The following is a 20,019-nucleotide window of genomic DNA, read 5'->3' as shown; positions in this document are numbered from 1 at the left end:
TAGCTTGGATGGCCGATGTTTCTTGGGTCGATGGATTACCCGCGGCATCCAATGGTTTGTAGGCTGAGCGTCGGATGAAACCTGTCCCTTAGTGGAGGATGCCAGAACACCCTGGGCTCCCCATCAGCAGCTCCCCACCCCCCTCCAGGCCCCTGCACTCAGCCGCCTGGGGTCTTTCCCCTGAGACCCCCCTTTAGGTGTCCATGCCTCTTCTGCTTTCCCCCTGCCCAGTCCCTCGAACCTATTTATTTCCCATTAAGATGAGATTCTATGGGAAAAGAATCTACGAAAAAAAAAAAAAAGGGAATGGATATATGTGTATGTATAACTGATTCACTTTGCTGGACACCTGAAACTAACACAACATTGTAAATCAACTCTACTCCCATAGGGAACTTCCCTGGCAGTCCAATGGTTAAGATTCCGCGCTTCCACTGCAGGGGCGCGGGTTCAATCCCTGGTTGGGGAACTAAGATCCCACATGACGCGCAGTGTGGCCAAAATAAATAAATAAATAAATAAAAAGAATCATACCAAAAAAAAAAAGCTATACTCCAATAAAAATTTTAAAAAAAAATGAGATTTGGGGAATTCCCTGGCGGTCCAGTTGTTAGGACTCAGCGCTTTCACTGTGGAGGCCCAGGTTCGATTCTGCTTGGGGAACTAAGATCCTGCAAGCTGCACAGTGAGGCCAAATTAAAAAAAAAAAAAAAAATGAGATTCAACAGTTGGCAGCTGACTCACTGTTTAGGGGAAGTTCATCATTCAGAGATGCCTTGGCCTCTGAAGGCGATTTGGAGCCTAAGATTTACAAAACCCTCTCTCCATATCCTGTTGGAGTGAACGGGATAAGATCTCGAGTTTTCCTGGGACTGTGGGCCAGTCTCTTCCCGGCTAAGCTCGGCATCCTTCACACCACCCCCCACCACCACCCGGGGCTCCTTCTGCTTCAATGCCCAGCGAGCCAGCATCTCTATGGGGGGTGGGAGGGTCAGGCTGGCAGTAGCTGTTAAAAGACCAGAAGTTCTAAAAATTTCTCTCTCTGGCCACCTTTTTTCCCACATCTGTAGTCATTGAGATGATTTTTTTTAAACTAATAATTATTGAGAAATTACTGTCTGTCTGGAATAGTGCCTTCCATGTTACCTCATGTAATCCTTAAGACCGTCCTATACCGTCGGGTCTTTTACTATCACTTCCCATTTATTGATAGGGAGCCAGGTTTCAAGGGGTTGCAGGTTCCCCCATCTGTCCAGGGAGCCCAGGATTTGAACCAATGACTCTGCCTCTCAAGCTGACTTCTGTAATAGCAGCCTCCCAGACAGCCGCCCCTGCCCTGCAGTGTGGGGGCCCATGGCATCAAGATCCCAGGCGTAGGATTTCCTGATCAGAGGGCCGGCTCTGCTTTCATCTCTCCTTCTGAAGCCAATAGGAAATGCTGCATCTGTGGCTTAATTTGATTCCCTGAAACTGCCTTATCTACAGAGGCAGAAAAGTCATAAACATCCAGGCAGCGTGATAAAGAGTCAGAGCTGGAAGACCTCTAGCCAAAGGTCAGTTGGAAAAGCCCCACAGAGTGTTCCTTCCTTGAGTACTGAGCACTCCCCAGCCTTGGTCCCAGCACAGCCGGGAGTGGGGCGGGGAGGGGTGGAGTGGAGAGGCAGAGGAAGAATGTTGATTACTCTCTCCCTTGGTCCCCACATCACTGCCCCAATCCATGCTCCCTGCATCCAGCAGAGTGAAACCACAAGGCTTTTCAAATCTGTTCACTCTTTGATTCCATCAGGAGAGAGTCTCCCCTGGGTGATGCTGGGTCTTTAACGCCTGAATCTACACTTGTTAATCTCTTGTTATGGAGGAGATCAGGCCCCAGGTTCAGAGCCTTGGGCAGCTTTCTCACGCTAGTGATAGAAAGTGTCCATTCAAAAGTAAATCTTTTTTTTTTTTTTGGCTTCTCTGCAAAGCTTGCGGGGATCTCAGTTCCCCGACCAGGGATCCAACCGAGCCATGGAAGCAAAACCCTGGAATCCTAACCATTAGGCCACGAGGGAGATCCCAAAGTAAATCTCTTTAAATTAAAAAGTTAATCGGTTTAAAGAAAATAGGTGCAAGGTATGCATGATAAAAAAAAAAAAATGTGATACTTGAAGACTGGGGGTTTTTCTCCAAAGTCTGCTTCCTGCTCCAAGAGTCACTGATTAGTCTTTTCTCATCTGTAACAGTTTTGAGTTCTAGCCTGTGTCACTGTATCTTCACATTGTTCCATCATTCAACCAATATCTATCGGGCTGAACACTTGGCATCTGCCTTTGAGGGTCTTACATCTGGTCTCCTGACTTCTGTGCCTCCTACAAACTTGGCCTTCCTGCGGAAGTTGTTGCCAGGATTAGCAATAAAGAACAGAAAGCCCCCTGCACACAGTAGATGCTCAGTAAATGGCAGTAAAGGCTCTGCAGAGCCCAGGACATCTGGCTCCAGTGCTGTGTGGGCCTGTCTTACTCTTCCCTCCTCTATGATAAAAATCTCCCATTTTATCAAGCATCTACTATGTGCAAGAGACTTTGTGTTCATTATTGCTAATCCTGGCAACAACTGACCTGCTGTTGATGGACGTTAGGTTGCTTTCAAGCCTGCAGATGTTGACGAGTCACCATGAAGATAGGTGTACACAGGTTTTTTGGTTTTTGTCTTTTTTTGCCACGCCACCTGCGGCATGTGGGATCTGAGTTCCTTGGCCAGGGATCAAAACCACATCCCCTGCAGCGGAAGCACAGAGTCTTAACCACTGGACCCCCAGGGAAGTCCCTACATGGGTTTTTATTCACGTGTAGGATAAATTCGTAGAAGAGCAATTTTGCGGAATCAAAGGGCATCCTCGGCCTTGTCGCGGGTGGCAGGCCCAGGCCGGACATGAGCAAATGTGTGCAGGCAGCGTCCTTCCCTCCCCCAGTCCCTGACCGAATGCAAGCGGTGGACACCGGCGGGGAAGGCAAGGACCACGTTTGCAATTCGTCACGCAGGCCTGGGGAACCCTCCCAACCCTGGTCCCGAGTTAGCTGTAACCTTCATTCACTGTCTGTCTAGTCCAGTGTGTCTCCCACCTGAACATCAGAGTCACCCAGAGAACTAGTGGAAGATTTGGGGGCCTCACCCTGAGTGATTCTGAGTCAGGGGAATCTGGGCTGGGCCCCAGGAATGGGCCTTTGTGTGTAAAGAGAGTTGCAGGGTTGGAAGGGAAGGGAGGGGGCAGGCGATGGGGGGAGGGGCATGGGACCCCCAGATCCGATGCTGGTCTCTGACCATATCTTCCTCTCCCCAGGTTACAACCATCCTGCTCTCATGAAACTCATCCAGCAGCCTCAAAATGTGGTGAGTCCCCGGGTTATGCAGTGTTCACAGAGATTCAGAGGATCACTGGGGCAGCCTTTGGAAATAGTCCATCCATTCAGTCATCCCTTAAGTATTTATTGAGCACATACTATGCGCTAAGCTCTTGGAATGCCTTGGGTGAGCAAAAACACAACGCCCTGCTCCCATGGAGGCAGCCAGTTAGCCACACACATAAGTAGAGAATTGCAAACATACTAAGTGCTACAGACCGAGGCAGTCAGTGCTATGTGGGCATAAAACAGTGATAATGATAATAATGAACAATAGTTACAAGCATAATATGTGTAAACACTGTGGCTGGCACTTCACAGATTGAATATTGCCAAGTCTATGAGGCAGCTACTGTTGTTATCCCTGTTTTACAGAGGAGGGAACTGAGGCACAGAGAGGTTAAGTATTTGTCCAAGGTCACACAGCCAGAGGAGGTGCTGGGAATAAAACCCACGGGAGCTGGGCTTTTTGGGGATGGAGGGGCCAGGGGTCAGGGAAGAGTGGTCCCTGTAGGGAGAGGAGGGTGGGAGGGAGAGGTGCAGAGAGCTTCAGGAACAAAAGAAGACAGCGCAGCCTGAGCAGAGAGGGCCAGGAAGGATCCAAGTATGACTGGAGTGGCAGGCAGGGGGCAGGTGACACACAATTTCTTATCCTCGGCACTGTTAACATTTGGAGCCGGATTCTCCTCTGTTGTGGGCGCCGTTGATGATTGATGACACTGGCTGTAACACACACACGGAGACATGCATACATGCTGAGTGTACTGCTGAATGAATTTTCCCTTGTAACCCAGTGTTTCTCAACTTTCTTTTTTCAATTATCACTCCCTTAAGGAGCCTTTTTAGACATTACTTTCCTAATTGCTCTCCCCACCATGAAATTTTAATACCATCCTGTATTAGTTTCTTGTTGCTGCCATCACAAACTACCGCCAGCCTAGGGGTTTAAAACAACACCCATTTATGGTTTCACAGATCTTGTGGGTCCGGAGTCTCTGGCCGGCTCAGCTGAGTGCTCTGCTTTGGGGCTCACGAAGCTGAGGTCAGCTCTTAGCTGCAAGCTCTGGGGGAGGATCCGCTTTGGGGCTCGGGCAGGTCGTTGGCAGAGTTTGTTTCACGTGGTCCTTCCATCGTCAAGCCAGCAACGGCTGGTCCAATCCCTCTCTCTGCCTCTGCCCTTAGCAAAGGGCTTGTGTGGTTGCACTAAGCTCATCCAGAAAATCCAGAACAGTCTCCTTTCTGAACTGAATAAGAAGCTTAATTACATCTGCAAAGTTCCCTCTGCCATGTAATACTGGGTTGACCAAAAAGTTCGTTGAGATTTTTCCGGAAAAAACCCGAACGAACTTTTTGGCCAAACCAATATATTCGCAGTCCCGGGGATGGAATGAGGGTTGGGGCATCTTCATAATTGTGCCTACAACACACCTATGGTACGTGGTATATACGTATACGACGTGGTACATACGTAGATAATAAGTGCCATAGAGATGTCTGTACTTTCTATATCACAAGGGTAAGATGCTTTTCACCCCCACTGAATTCAACATGCCCTGACCCAGGTCCTATTCCCCCAGACCAAATTAGGCCAACCACTCCCCTTACTTCTAACAGCACATAAGTAGACTCGTACCGGGTGTGCTCTTTATCACGTCTGGCTTATTTCACTCAAAATCCATCTGAAGATGCAGCCTTGGTAGCCGCAGAGGATCCATCCCCCTGGCTTTAATCATTCCACTGTGTGAACACACTGCAATTAACATCCTACCAACCGCTGATGAGCATCTGGGTCGCTTCCTACCGTGAACCTTCCAGTGTGTCTTTTGATGACACATTCACGCGTCCCATGATACAAGGCCAGTCCATCTCTGGCCATAGTGAGCGCACACAGTTGGCCTCAGCAGATCCCGCCAGACAGTTTTCCAAACTGGGCTTGGGAATTCTCCCTCCAGCAGTGTGAGAGCTCCGGCCACTCCCCGTCCTCCCGGGCATTGCATGCCATTGGGGCTTTCATTATTCTCAGGTGTGACATACGTGTCCACACATGACAAAGAGTGTGATTCCTAAAAGGAAATCAAAGAAAAGCAGGGGGACTGAGAGCCCGACCATGTCAGGAACCAACTCCCCAGCCTTAAACGTTTTCCCTTGAATCTGAACAGCAGAAGATAATAGGAAAGAACTCGGGTCCTCTTTACCTGTGGGTGTGCCTGCCTGGGAGGGGCCTGGAGGTGGTTCTCGCCTCCAATTAGCTGACAAGTCTAGGGGCTGCTCCAGCAGAAGCCGCGTCCTCCGGAGGGTGTCTGGCGAGGCCCGTTGGCGGCTCCACGCGTGTGTTTACATTCAGAGCCCCACTTTGTTTCGAAACGTTCTGCGGATCCCAGATGCCTCGGCAGTTGGTGCTAAAAAACTGTGTCAACAAACACACCAGACACATTGGCAGTGTCAGCTGCCTCCGGAGGCACAGTTGCCCAGCAGCACGTGACTTCCAGGCCCAGGGATTCTGATTTCGGGGGATGCCCTGCCCGGAACCTGGACCTGGATGCCACCCCCCATCCTCCCTTCCCCCACCCATTCCGGGGCCTGTCCTGGCTCTGCCCCCAACTTCCACTTGGAGTTTCCTCAACAGCCCCTCTTCATCACTCCCTCCCACCTCCACGTCCATTCTCACCTCCTCCAAACCACCCTCCAAACTGCGCTGTGCCTGGAACCCTCTCCCGGTACCTACTGCCTTCAGGATGCATCCCAGCTCCTCCATTTCAAGTGTAAAGCCCTTTGTGATCTGGCTTCTGCTTCTTCAGCCTCATTTCTTGACATCTGTTTGCTTACTGATGGATGGAGTGCCTACTATGTGCTGGGCACTGTCCTTGGTGCTGGATTTGATGGCGAGATCATAGTCTAGATTACAGTCCAGAACAGTCTAGACCACAGTCTGGATCACAGATTAGATCCGTCTAGATCACCATCTAGACCGTAGTCTGGATCATGGTCTAGATCACAGTCTGTGCTGACGTCCTGCAGAGGGCATGGTGACCGGCACAGCCTTAGAGAAGTGACAGCTGACCGCCACAAGCTCAGCAGAGTATATCTGGGGCATCAGACCAGACTACCGTTGATTGATGTCTTGGGTCTTCCAAACTCTTAGCAGGAAATGCTCTCAGGTGGTGGTCAAGGTATTTTACCTGTCCTGGGCAGGCTCCTGCCGAGTCATTGAAGTTCTGAGAAGGGCTTATCAACCCTTTTGTACCCCAAACACATCATCCATTATTCATGTACCGTTTCACCTGGATCCAATATCTGGGTTCCAGTTAGAACTTCTTATGTCACCCAGGCCATCTCATTACATTGCCCACAGGTTATACAATAATTATTGGGCATTGCACATGCCCAGTCATTGCAATGTGTGATGAGTGCCAACTAACATCCGTGGCACCTTGGCTAGGCTGGCTGGAGGGCGGCTGGCCTGGTCAGCTAAGACATCAGTGTGACCTCCAGGCCTTTCCACCTGCGTGATTCTGTCCTTCAAGACTGAGCTCCTGCCTCATCTGTATGTTGTGTTTTCCCACTGGCTCCTTCTGAGCACCCAGGAAGGGATCCTCATTTTTGCAGATGAGGACTCTAAAGACCAGAGAGGTTAAGTGACTTGCCCCAGGTTGCACAGCCACTTAAACCAAAGCTCATTCTCTTCCCGCTACAGCAGGTCTGATGGCGAGGATTCTAGAAACCTGTCCTCAATTGATTCTGCTACCCAAAGTCCCAGGTATCTTCTGTTCTTCATGAATGTCACGCTTTGCCAAACAAGAATACCACCTCCACATCTTCCCTGGGCCCGGATAGTCAGTCACGCTGCCAGCCCAGCCATCCCCTCTGTGAGCCGCTTCCCCCTCTGCCGGTGATGGCAGTTCGCCTCCACCCTGATCTCGTGCTATGCTTGATTTCTTTGGAGCCCCATTAATACCTTGAAGCCAAAACAAAAGGCCCCTCGGCAGCCCCCACAGGCCACCCAAGGTCTCCGGACTGTGCCAAGTAAACTCATGTACAGCACTGACATTTTCGGGTGGAGACTGCTTGCGGCGTCTGGCAGAGGGTGGGATCTGAAGTCAGCAAACCTGAGTTTGAGTCGTGGTTCTGCCCCTTCCTGTCTGTGTGACTTGGGGCAGGTTGCTTGACCTCTCTGGGCCTCCATTTCCCCAGCTCTACAGTGAAAACAGTTAACTCCCTCCACCGCTTATCCTAGACCCACCCGGCTGGTCACAAAGAAGAAGAGGCAACAGAGGTATGAGCCTGCCAAGAACTCTAGTGGGCCACGCCAAATCCCAATGCCACCAGGAGGATGAGTGCTGGGGCCGCCCTATCCTTGGGTTTCCTCTGATGGGGTGATGCCACCATTTGGATTTGCACTGAGTTTATTACACGAATGAGTCCAAAAGAGAGGGGTGCCTGAGAAGTTCCCAAATCCCAGGCTCAATCAAACCTTCCATACTTTTTAATTCGATGTTTTTATTTTTATTATTTATTTATTTATTTGGCTGTGCCTCTCGGCTTGCTGGATCTTAGTTCCCTGACCAGGGATTGAACCTGCGCCCTTGGCAGTGAAAGCGCCGAGTCCTAACCACTGGACTGCCAGGGAATTCCAGACTCAATGTTTTTATTTTTGACTAATTTCAGATTTACAAGTTGTAAAGATAGTTCCCATCCACCTTTTACCCAGTTTCCCCCAATGTTAACACCTCACCTCTCTATGGTACCCTTGTCAAAACTAAGAAATTAACGTTGGTGCATTACCTACTACAGACTTTATTAAGATTTCCCCAGTTTTTCCACTAGTGTCCGTTATTTTGGTCCCCAGAATCCAATCCAGTATGCTGCATTGCATTTAGTACAATCCCCTTCTATTACCCAGATCCACTTCCTGATGACCTCATTGCTTATCCATTGAGCAGACCCCTCCGGACTCTTCCCAGTCCTTCCAGGGGGCACTGGCTAGACCTGGAGGGACTGGACCGCTCTATTCTTATCCCCATTTGCATTTCCATTTGTGTCTTTTCCATAATGGTGGACACGTGTCATCATTGTACATTTATCAAAACCCATGGAAGGTACAACACTCAGTGAACCCTAATGTAAAATTGTAACCTTCTTTTTACGCGACATTTTTCCGGATACAACATCACCTTCAGTTAATGTGCCTTCGTTTACTTAACCTAATGTTGGCATTTAGAGTGGTTCTCTTTTTTGTTGTAAATAACACTCCCTCCTTTCCTGGGTATCAGAAGCGAGTGTCTGTTTAGCATCCGGTTTGCACTGTTGATTTCCTTACAGAGGGAGATCCTTCTCTGGACGCACATCTATCAAAACGGTGCGGGGGGGCGGGGGGGGAGGAATTTTTCTAACCCTGCTTTTCTCATATGCAGCTCATTCATGTATTAACCAGCTCCCTCATCAGATTGCTCTCCTAAGGCTCATTCTATTTAGAAATTGCAGAGCTACTGAAGCCTCTTTTTTTTCCCCTTTTTTTTTTTTTTTTTTAATTAAAGTGTAATTCACATGCGGTCAAATCCATCCTTTGCAGGTACAGTTCTGTGGGTTTCAACAAATGCATAATCTGGGAATTCCCTGGTGGTCCAGTGGTTAGGACTCCACGCTTCCACTGCAGGGGGCACAGGTTTGATCCCTGCTCGGGGAACTAAGATCCCACAAGCCACGCGGTGCAGCCAAAAAATAAATAAATAAAAATCTAAAAAATTTTTAAAATGCATAATTGTACAGCCACTGTCAAAACCCGGACATTTGCACACCCGTGTTCATACTGTTCACAGTAGCCCAAAGGTGGAAGCAACCTAAGTGTCCATCAGCAGATGAACAGATACAGGAAATGTGGCATATCCATACAGTGGAGTAGTATTCAGACTTAAAAAGGAAAGGAGAAAAAAAAAAGGAAAGAAAATCTGCCGTATGCTGTAACATGGATGAACCTAGAGGACGTTATGCTAAGTGAAATAAGCCCGTTGCAAAAGGACACATAATGTTTGATTCCACTTATTTGAGGCGGTTAACGTCCTCAAAATCAGAGACAGGAAGTAGAATGCTGGTGGCCAGGAGCTGGGGGGAGGGGAGATTGGGGAGTCAGTGTTTAGCGGGGGCAGAGCCCCAGTTTTGTAAGATGAAAGAGTTCTGGAGACAGATGGTGATGCTGGTTGCATAACAATATGAATATTCTTAACATTACCGAGAACTATATGCTTAGAAATGACTAAGATGGTAAATTTTATGTTACTTGTTTTTTAACCACAATCCAAAAAAGTCCAGACGCAAACCGTTCATCTCCCCAAACATTCCCCTGAGCCCATGGGCAGTCGATCGCACCCCAGCCCCTGACAGCCATGAGCTGTTTTCTGTCCCAATAGTTCTGCCTTTTCCAGAATGTCGTAGGAGTGGAGCCCCGCAGTGGGTGACCCTTTGATTCCAGCTTCTTTCACTCGGCGTCGTGACTTTGAGATTCTCCCGTGTTGTTAAGTGTGTGGGTAGATTGTTCCATTTCATTGCTGAGCCGTGTTCCATGGTGTGCATATACCACTGTCTATTTATCGTTTCCCCAGTGGAAGGACATTTGGGCTGTTTCCATTTTTTGGCAACTGAAGATAAAAGCCACAACAAACCTTCATATCCATTCACATCTTTGTCTGACATATGCTGTCATTTTTCTCTTAGGTAAATACCTCAGAGTGAACTGCTGGGTCATAGGGTGTGTGTGTGTTTAACTTTATAGGAAACTGCCAACCTGTTTTCCAAAGTGGCCGCACCATGTTACATCCCCACCAGCCATGAATGAGAATTCTCACCAGTAATTGTTATTTTCCATTTTTTGTTTTTCAATCATTCTGATGGGTTTTTTTTTTTTTTAAGATTACAGATTCAGAGGGAGGTGCAAAACATAGTACAAAGAGGTCCCGTGTATTTTCCATCCAGTTTCCCCCAATGGTAGCGTCTTACCTAGTGATAGTGCAATATCCCAACCAAGAAATTGACACTTTGTTTTAAACCCAGAGCAATCCTAGTGGATTTCTCTAAAAACGCAGGGAAGTATATCATTCCCCACAGCGTGGAACACATCCGCTCTGAAAAGCATCGCTGGTGGGCGGGAGCTGGGTCAGGTGAAGAAGTCACTGCTGGTCTCCTGGCTGTTTTGCAGAGCACATTCATCAACAGACCTGCCCTCGGAATCCTTCCTCCTGAGAACTTTGTGGAGAAGCTCCGGGAGTCCCTGCTCTCAGTGAGTCTGTGGGGACAGCTTGCCCCCGTGAGGACCCACCTCTGCCCTTCACCGCGCTGGCCCGCAGCTCTGATCTCCAGGAGGCTGGAGCAGCAGGGAAGGAAAGGACTGAGACCCATAATGATTAAGGATGGGATGTTTCTACTTCAGTCTTGCACTTCTTGCACTTCATGCTGTTTCTTTCATGAAGAGTCTTTTTAATTTTCCTTTGCAAGAAAAGCTGGGATCCCTTGTGTGCGGGAAAAAGGGAACCCAGGGAAGTTAGTATTGATCCCACGACAGGGCCTTTGCCTGTGCCCTTCAGTCCTCCTTTGGGTTTCAGTTGCTACAAGGATTAGAGTCCTTCAGAACCCCGAATTCCACCTGTAAAATGTGGGTGTCTCTGGGCAGAGGTTGCATCAGGAGGGACGTCTGGGCCTTTCTTCGCCTTTTTTCCTCTCTGGCCTCCAGCCTGGGGCCTTTTGGGGCCTCTCGTCCACCCTCCCAGTCAGACTGCTTCCGGGACTGCATCCCTGTTTCCCTCCCAGCCTCCCACAGCCTCCAGGGCCCAATGTGCAGCCCCTGCAGAGGCCCCGCTCCAGCTGGGGGAGTGGGGAGCCCACAGCTGTTTCCCTCCCCACAGGTGGCTCCTAAAGGGATGTCCCAGCTCATCACGATGGCCTGCGGCTCCTGCTCCAACGAAAACGCCTTCAAGACCATCTTCATGTGGTACCGGGTGAGGTTTGGGGCTTGTATGCATGCGCGTATGCATGCACACACACACACACACACACACACACACACACAGGCTCCCCAGCCCCCAGCCACACACTCAGCCCTCGTCCTACTGTTCATCCCAGCTGGCCGGAGTATTGGACATCAGTGGCCATGGTCGAAATCCAGGGAGGGCCACTGCCTGGACCGGGTTTTCCAAACATCCTGTCAGTGTGTAGTGTAAAACCTCCCCAGTGTCATTGTACTGTGTTACCTGAAATAACATACCATCTCACAGATCTTCATTGTTGCCAATAGAATAGTAAAGCGACTTATTCATCCATCTATTTATTTCATCACAAGGACAATGAATGGTCTCATGCTTCAGTCCCTACGTGTAACGTCGACGTATATGATCAGCTCTTGAGAATGCATCCCCTCTTTGACTAGATGTTGGTTTGGGTGAAAAGTGGGAGCCCTTCCTGCCCCAGAGCATCTCTGAGTTTGTTCTGTTCTGTTTTATCAGAGCAAGGAAAGGGGCCAATCGGGTTTCTCCAAAGAGGAGCTGGAGACGTGCATGATCAACCAGGTGAGCCCAGCATCCCCTCCGCCTCTTGCGTGGGGCCCTGTCCTCCTCAAGTAGGAGGGTATCTTAGATAGCGCGGGTTGCCATAACAAAAACCCTAGACAGGGTGGCTTAAGCAACAGATGTGTATGATGTATTTTCTCACAGTTCTGGAGGCTGGAAGTCCAAGGTCAAGGTGCTGGCCAATCCAGTTTCCCAGGGTGGGCTCTCTTCCTGGCTTGGGGATGGCCACCTTCTCACTGTGTCCTCCATCTATCTCAGGGAGAGGGAGCAGGCTCTCTGGTGTCCATTCCTATAAGGGCAGTAATCCCATCACAGGGCCCCAACCACATGACCTCGTCCAACCCTAAGTACCGCCCAAAGACCCCATGTTCAGATACCATTACACTGGGGGTTAGGGCTTCAATATATGAATTTGAGGGGGACTTAAACATTCAGTCCACAACAAGGGATCCCCAAGCATTCCAACCCCCTAGTCCATTCCCTTGGTTTCAAGGCCGGCCGAGTGGAACTCTTCCAACTAGCACTCATCAGTTTCCCAGGACAGCTGCCTGTATTTGACCCATCTAAAATGGCATTTCATGTATTCTCTTGAATAATCCAAAATGTCAACACAAATGTATGTGCAAGGGTGTTCACCCATTGGTGTTTAGATTGGCAACCGCCTGTATATCCAGTAATGGGGAAAGATGGATTAAGTGTAGGGGTTCCAAGTGGAACCCCAGCAGTTCAGGGAGGCACCAAGGGGGCCAGTGTTGGGGTACAACAGTTGGGGGTGCATGGGGAAGACCAAGTAAAGCTCCAAGCTCCCCCACCAGCTTCAATCAGAGCAGGCCAGTCCTTCCCCTAAACCCCACTATGATTGAGGCAAAAGTGTATACCGCTTAAAAAAAGGGGGGGGGGCGGGTGTTTGCAGATCAAGAGCCACTGAACTCAGTTACCCACTGTGTCCAAACACAAAGTTCTGCAGCCAGAATAATCACAAAGGGTTTCTCTTGGCCTGGAGACATGTGTGCTATAATTTAGTGAAAACAGTGGGATGGCAATTGTATAGACACTGTGCTCTCAACCATGTAAATCAGCATAGGGGCACACCTCAGAGATATTGGGGGTTCGGTTCCAGGTCACCCCGATAAAGCAAATATCGCAATAAAGCGAGTCACGTAATTTTTTGTTTCTCAGTGCATAGAAAATTTATGTTGATACTATACTGTAGTCCATTAAATGTGCAATAGCCTTATGTCTTAAAGAAATGTACACACGTTAATTCAAAAATACTTCATTGCTGAAAAATGCTAACCATCATCTGAGCCTTCAGGGAGTTGTAGTAGTAACATCACAGATCACCGATCGCAGGTCACCATGACAAGCAGAATAATAACCCAAAAGTCGCAAATATCGTGAGAATTACCAAAATGTGACACAGAGACACGAAGTGAGCAAATGCCGTTGGAAAATGGCTCCAGTAGACTTGTTCCATGCAGGGTTGCCACAAACCTTCAATTTGTAAAAAAACGCAACATCTGTGAAGTGCAATAAAACAAGTACGCCCTATATATCACATTTGGAGACTAACAAAGGAAAATGACAAGAGGGCATTCTGGGATTTGTGGGAAGAGGTCTTGGAGCTTTTCCCGGGGGTCTCAGGGACCCAGTGGAGATCAGCCAGCCTGAGAAAATGCTGTACAACCTCCCAGAGACTCAGGGGCCCCCAAGGTGGCCTCTGCCACGTCCCCAGCGGCTCCTGAGTCACTGGAGGCAGGTCTGATTCCCTTGCCAGCTGGAGGGTCAGACGGCAGTGCTGCCGTGCCGTTCGCTTGGGGCTGGGAGAAGACTGGGGTTCGCGAGTCCCTCCTGAGCTCAGGGGCAGCCCCGTGGGGAGGGGGAAAGCTGGGGGGTCCCACCCTCCCGCTCTGGCCCAGCAGACCTCGTCCAAAGCCTGGGCATGTCCTGTGAGGGGCCCAGCTCAACCTCAGGTCACAGGAGGCAGGTACCACCACCGGCACCTGGCCCATCTGTGGGCTGTGGGAGCAGTCGGCGGGGGCAGGGGGACCTGCGGACGCCCGCCAGTGATGGAAAGGAGAAAGGTGGGTGGTGAGGGCCCAGGGCCAGCGGGCTCGCCCACCTTCAGGCTTGACCGAGAAAAACGGGCCCACGTGGTGCAGAACTTGTGAGAAGACAGAGGTTCAGATATCTATTTCATGAAATCTCTTGATAAAAAACAAACAGAAAAAAACCACGTGCGGGCTGGATATAGACCTCTGGCGTCCAGTTTGTAACTTCTGCCTGAGAGGGGATCCCGGTTCTCCTGAGACTTTTGTACTCCTCGAGGTTCGTGGGGACCACCACGTAGGTCCCCAGCTCACAACCCTGACTGACGGCTGTTTCTTGGTTCCAGGCCCCCGGGTGCCCCGACTACAGCATCCTCTCCTTCATGGGTGCCTTCCATGGGAGGACCATGGGTAAGGAGGGCCGTGAGATCCCAAGGTGGCAGGTAGAGTAATAATAACAGCAACAACCATAGTGACGGCTGCCTCTGATCTGGCACTGGCGGCTTCCACGTATTGTCTCATTGATTGCATACCATTCCCTGAAGACTGGGGATGGCTGTTGCCACTTTGCAGATGTGGAAACTGAGGCTCGGCAAGGGAAGGAACATTCCAAGGCCATGCAGTGGCAGAGCTAGGATTTGAATCCTTGTCTCTCTTCCTTCAAAGTCTGTGTTAGTCTGGGATAGATGAGAAAGCAAAGACACACACACACACACACACACACACACACAGATTAAGACACATGGGTGCCACTTCAGCTTAAGGATGTTCCCAGAACTGGGGTTCTGCAGGCACCGGGCCTCCCTGGGCTGCGCCATCTCCTCCTCAGAGACGGACTATCCTTCCCTGAGCCAACCTCTGCTCTTCTGTTGTGCTGGGCTTAGGTTGCTTAGCGACCACGCACTCCAAAGCTATTCACAAGATCGACATCCCTTCCTTCGACTGGCCCATTGCACCATTCCCACGGCTGAAGTATCCTCTGGAAGAGTTTGTGAAAGAGAACCAACAAGAAGAGGCCCGTTGTCTAGAAGAGGTAACCCCCAGGTCCTCCCCTCACCTCCCCCTCAACCCCTCACCTCCCCCTCAACCCCTCACCCCAAGACTTAGCCCCGGGGAAGAGGAACACACAAAGAGTTTATCCAGGGACCCGTGTGGCGCTCCCTGGGTGGGACGGAGGGACGGGGGCGCTTCGTTTCCCGAAGTTCCATGTTAGGAAAGGTACTGAGACATTGATTTTGCCACCCAGCCTCCATCACCCCGCTTCTGGTACCAACTTCTGTATCATGTGAGTTTCTTTGGGGACAAGCTTCATTGACTCTGGAGTAAGAGAAAATGAACTGATGGAAAGAATACAGGGCAACTCATAGGAAAAACAATTCCATGGGATCCTATAGTCCACTGTGTGTCAGTCTTCTCCAGAATCCTGGGGCTTTTTTGGGAGCCCTGGGGGTTGCAGTGGGGGCGGGGAGGGACTAAGGATGGGCAACCCTGGTCCCCGTGCCTCCACTTCAACCAGAACAGCCCCCCTTTGATCTGTCCCATATATTTGGGTTCCATGTAAGACATCGGCAGGATTCTGTTGCAGGGCGGGGGGTGGCGGGGAATGGCTATCACTCTTCAGATTTGGATTTGAGCTCAAATAAGGCTGGTTTGCCTCTTAAGGTCATCATTCTTTTTAATTAATAGTTAACACCTACTAGGTGTGAAGCAAGGTGCTAGGCGCTGGGTATTTAGTGGTAAGTAAAGGAGACAAGGTGATGCAGTCCAAGCAAAATAAGGCAAGCTAAATGTCACTACAGCTTTTCTAGTAACTACATTTTTTAAAAGTAAAAATAATTGGGTGAAATTAATTTTAATAACATTTTATTGAACCCAGTGTATCAAAAATATTGTGTCAACATGTCATTAATATTTAAAAATTATTGATGACATGTTTTTATGTTCTTTTTTTCGTGTTAAATCTTTGCAACGCTGTGTGTATTTTACACGTAGAGCACATCTCAGTTTGGACCAGCTACATTCCAAGCGCTTGATAGCCACATGTCTTTCCTGCATCCTATCAGAGAGTATAAGGTAGTCAGAAACACAGCACTGGACAAATAAGCAAGAAAATAGCCATATGATGACAAATTGCAAATGACACTCTGATTGCAAAGAAAAGCATCTTAGAGCTTCCTTGGGGCAATTGGTGAGACCGAGGCTAAAATTGCATCATCCAAATAGAAGGTTTTTCCTTAATTCTGCATAACAAAGAAAGATTGTACTTGTTACTCTATCCAGGTGTATGGTTTGGGTTTTTTCAACTATGTGTAATTATTAAATTATTAATAAAGTATCACAATTATTTTTTTATTTTTTATAAATTTATTTATTTATTTTTATCTTTGGCTGCATTGGGTCTTCGCTGCTGTGCGCGGGCTTTTTCTCTAGTTGTGGTGAGCAGGGGCAACTCTTCACTGTGGTTCGCGGGCTTCTCATTGCGGTGGCTTCTCTTGTTGTGGAGCACGGGCTCTAGAGCGCAGGCTCAGTAGTTGTGGCACGCGGGCTTAGTTGCTCCGCGGCATGTGGGATCTTCCCGGACCAGGGGTCAAGCCCGTGTCCCCTGCATTGGCAGGCGGATTCTTAACCACTGCACCACCAGGGAAGCCCCAAGTATCACAATTATTAGTCTTTAATTATCTGTAAGAAGATGCCCATTTTAGAGCAAGAGTTCAAGAAATATAACCTGTTGGGGAAAATAAGATGCTTTTCTCACTGTTAACAGTTAAAAATTTTTTTCTTGTAATAACCTATAATGGAGGAGAATCTGAAAAAGAATATATGTGTGTGTGTGTGTGTGTGTGTGTGTGTGTAACTGAGTCACTTTGCTGTACACCAGAAACTAACACAGTGTAAATTAACTATACTTCAATTTTAAAAAATAGTTTTAAAAAGGTTAAATTTTTTTTTAATTTTTTTTTTTTTGGCTGCATTGGGTCTTCGTTGCTGCATGCGGGCTTTTCTCTAGTTGTGGCGAGCAGGGACTACTCTTTTTTGCGGTGCGCAGGCTTCTCATTATGGTGGCAAAGTGATTCAGTCATATATATATGTATGTATATATATGTGTATATATATTCTTTTTCATTCTTTTCTATTATGGATTATTACAAGATATTGAATATCGTTTCCTGTGCTATACAGTAGGACCTTGTTGGTTATCTGTTTTTTTTTTTTTTTTTTTTTTAAAGGATTTTCTTATTTATTTATTTATTTATTTATTTATTTTTGGCTGTGTTGGGTCTTCGGTTCGTGCGAGGGCTTTCTCCAGTTGCGGCAAGCGGGGGCCACTCTTCATCACGGTGCGGGGACCGCTCTTCATCGCGGTGCGCGGGCCTTTCTCTATCGCGGCCCCTCCCGTCGCGGGGCACAGACTCCAGACGCGCAGGCTCAGCAATTGTGGCTCACGGGCCCAGCCGCTCCGCGGCATGTGGGATCTTCCCAGACCAGGGCTCGAACCCGTGTCCCCTGCACCAGCAGGCAGATTCCCAACCACTGCGCCACCAGGGAAGCCCCGATTATCTGTTTTATATATAGTAGTTTGTATCTGCTAATGCCAAACTCCTAATTTATCCCTCCCTCCCCTTTCCCATAAGTTCGTTTTCTATGTCTGTGAGTCTGTTTCTGTTTTGTAAATAAGTTCATCTGTATCTTTTTTTTTTTTTTTCATTTTTTTTTTTGGCCACATCGCATGGCATGCGGCATCTTAGTTCCCCGACCAGGGATCGAACCCATGCCCCCTGCAGTAGAAGTGCAGAGTCTTAACCACTGGACCACCAGGGAAGTCCCTGTATGATTTTTTAGATTCCACATATAAGTGATATCATATGACATTTGTTTTTCTCTATCTGACTTACTTCACTTAGTATGATAATCTCTAGGTCCATCTATGTTGCTGCAAATGGCATTATTTCATTCTTTTTTTTTTTTTTTTAACGTGTGGACTTCTTTTTGGGGGGGGTATTTATTTATTTATTTATTTATTTATGGCTGTGTTGGGTCTTCGTTTCTGTGCGAGGGCTTTCTCTGGTTGCGGCAAGTGGGGGCCACGCTTCATCGCGGTGCGCAGGCCTCTCATTATCGCGGCCTCTCTTGTTGCGGAGCACAGGCTCCAGACGCGCAGGCTCAGCAACTGTGGCTCACGGGCCTAGTTTCTCCGCGGCATGTGGGATCTTCCCAGACCAGGGCTCGAACCCGTGTCCCCTGCATTGGCAGGCAGATTCTCAACCACTGCGCCACCAGGGAAGCCCTATTTCATTCTTTTTTATGGCTGAATAATATTCCAGTGTATATATATATACCACATCTTTATCCATTCCTCTGTCAATGGACATTTAGGTTGCTTCCACCTCTTGGCTATTGTAAATAGTGCTGCTATAAACATAGGGGTGCATGTATCTTTCAAATTAGAGTTTTCTCTGGATATATGCCCAGGAGTGGGATTGCTGGATCATATGGTAACTCTATTTTTACTTTGTTAAGGAACCTCCATACTGTTCTCCATAGTGGCTGCACTAATTTACATTCCCACCAACAGTGTAGGAGGGTTTCCTTTTCTCCACACACTCTCCAGCATTTGTTATTTGTAGACTTTTTAATGATGGCCATTCTGACTGGTGTGAGGTGGTACCTCATTGTAGTTTTGATTTGCATTTCCCTAATAATTAGTGATGTTGAGCATCTTTTCATGTGTCTGTTGGCCATCTGTATGTCTTCTTTGGAGAAATGTCTGTTAGGTCTTCTGCCCATTTTTTGATTGGGTTGTTTGTTTTTTTGTTATTGAGTTGTACGAGCTGTTTGTATATTTTGGAAATTAAGTCCTTATCAGTCGCATCGTTTGCAAATATTTTCTTCCAGTCTGTAGGTTGTCTTTTCCTTTTGTTTATGGTTTACTTTGCTGTGCAAAAGCTTATAAGTTTGTTTATTTTTGCTTTTATTTCTGTTGCCTTGGGAGACTGATCTAAGAAAACATTGCTACAGTTTATGTCAGAGAATGTTCTGCCTATGTTCTCTCCTAGGAGTTTTATAGTGCTGTGTCTTATATTGACTATTTAAGTCTTTAAGCCATTTTGAGTTTATTTTGTGTATGGTGTGAGGGTGTGTTCTAACTTCATTGATTTACATGTGGCTGTCCAGCTTTCCCAGCACCACTTGCTGAAGAGACTGTCTTTTTCCATTGTGTATTCTATCTAATGATAAGACACTATGACATTTTCAACTTAAATTCCAGGGGTCCACAGCACCCCACATGCCCATCCTCGGGGGCTGCCCAAGAGCCTCCACGAGCCCTTGTCATGTCCCCCTTTGGAATCCAGGTGGAGGACCTGATCGTGAAATACCGGAAGAAGAAGAAGACGGTGGCCGGGATCATAGTGGAGCCCATCCAGTCTGAGGGTGGAGACAACCACGCGTCGGATGACTTCTTCCGGAAGCTGAGGGACATCTCCAGGAAGGTCAGCACACAGGGCCAGGGCTGGATGGGGCCACGGGCCATTTCCAGTTGGTTTTCCAACTGGAGCAAAGGGTTAGCCTGGGGTCCTTGTAAACTTCCAGATGTTCAGAGGCTGCCTGTCGGTCTCACGGGTAGAGAAGTTGTGGGTGAGGGCAGGACAGGGGATTCTCCCCTAAAATCTTATTCCAAAGTCAGCCTCCAACCTGCCGTCTTAGTCGGGGGCATTCCCAATCAAGAGAACGTCCTGGGGAAAGCCTCAGCCTCCTCCCTTTTCTTTCTAGGGATCCCACCTCATCTTTCAGCCCATTGTGGTCCACACTGAACAGAAGCCAAATGAACAAACTTCATGTTAATATCATGTCTATTTTAATGTGTCTTGCACGTATAACTGGCCTGTCCAAGCAGTCAGTTCACAGATAAAGGTGACATGACATGAGTTGATTTAAACACAAATGCTAAGTAAATAATAGTCCGGGTGACGAGCAGAGCTGGCAAACACTGCACCGGAAGTTTGGGAAATGGGGCTGCCTTACAGTTGGGACACACTTCCT

General features: G+C 48.2%; 1 protein-coding gene and 1 non-coding gene across 2 annotated transcripts in view; one reads left to right on the top strand and one right to left on the bottom strand.

Annotated features, from left to right (window-relative positions):
- The window catches only part of ABAT (4-aminobutyrate aminotransferase), an 87,025-nt gene that overhangs the window by 61,225 nt on the left and 5,781 nt on the right, over positions 1-20,019 (top strand). Inside the window, exons 6-12 of the mRNA XM_007188417.3 lie at positions 3,320-3,369; positions 10,570-10,650; positions 11,273-11,365; positions 11,870-11,932; positions 14,328-14,391; positions 14,865-15,013; positions 19,332-19,469. Coding sequence (XP_007188479.1) covers positions 3,320-3,369; positions 10,570-10,650; positions 11,273-11,365; positions 11,870-11,932; positions 14,328-14,391; positions 14,865-15,013; positions 19,332-19,469 — 638 coding nt within the window. The remainder of the gene's footprint in view (positions 1-3,319; positions 3,370-10,569; positions 10,651-11,272; positions 11,366-11,869; positions 11,933-14,327; positions 14,392-14,864; positions 15,014-19,331; positions 19,470-20,019) is intronic.
- Positions 17,727-17,799, bottom strand: TRNAR-UCU (transfer RNA arginine (anticodon UCU)). Its single transcript has one exon. It is a non-coding gene; the product is annotated as a tRNA-Arg (tRNA).

Source organism: Balaenoptera acutorostrata, chromosome 15 (genome assembly GCF_949987535.1).
Source record: "Balaenoptera acutorostrata chromosome 15, mBalAcu1.1, whole genome shotgun sequence".
In the NCBI taxonomy this organism is placed as follows: Eukaryota; Metazoa; Chordata; class Mammalia; order Artiodactyla; family Balaenopteridae; genus Balaenoptera; species Balaenoptera acutorostrata.
Note: the sequence above shows the minus strand (reverse complement) of the source record. Positions and strands in the feature narration are given on the sequence as shown.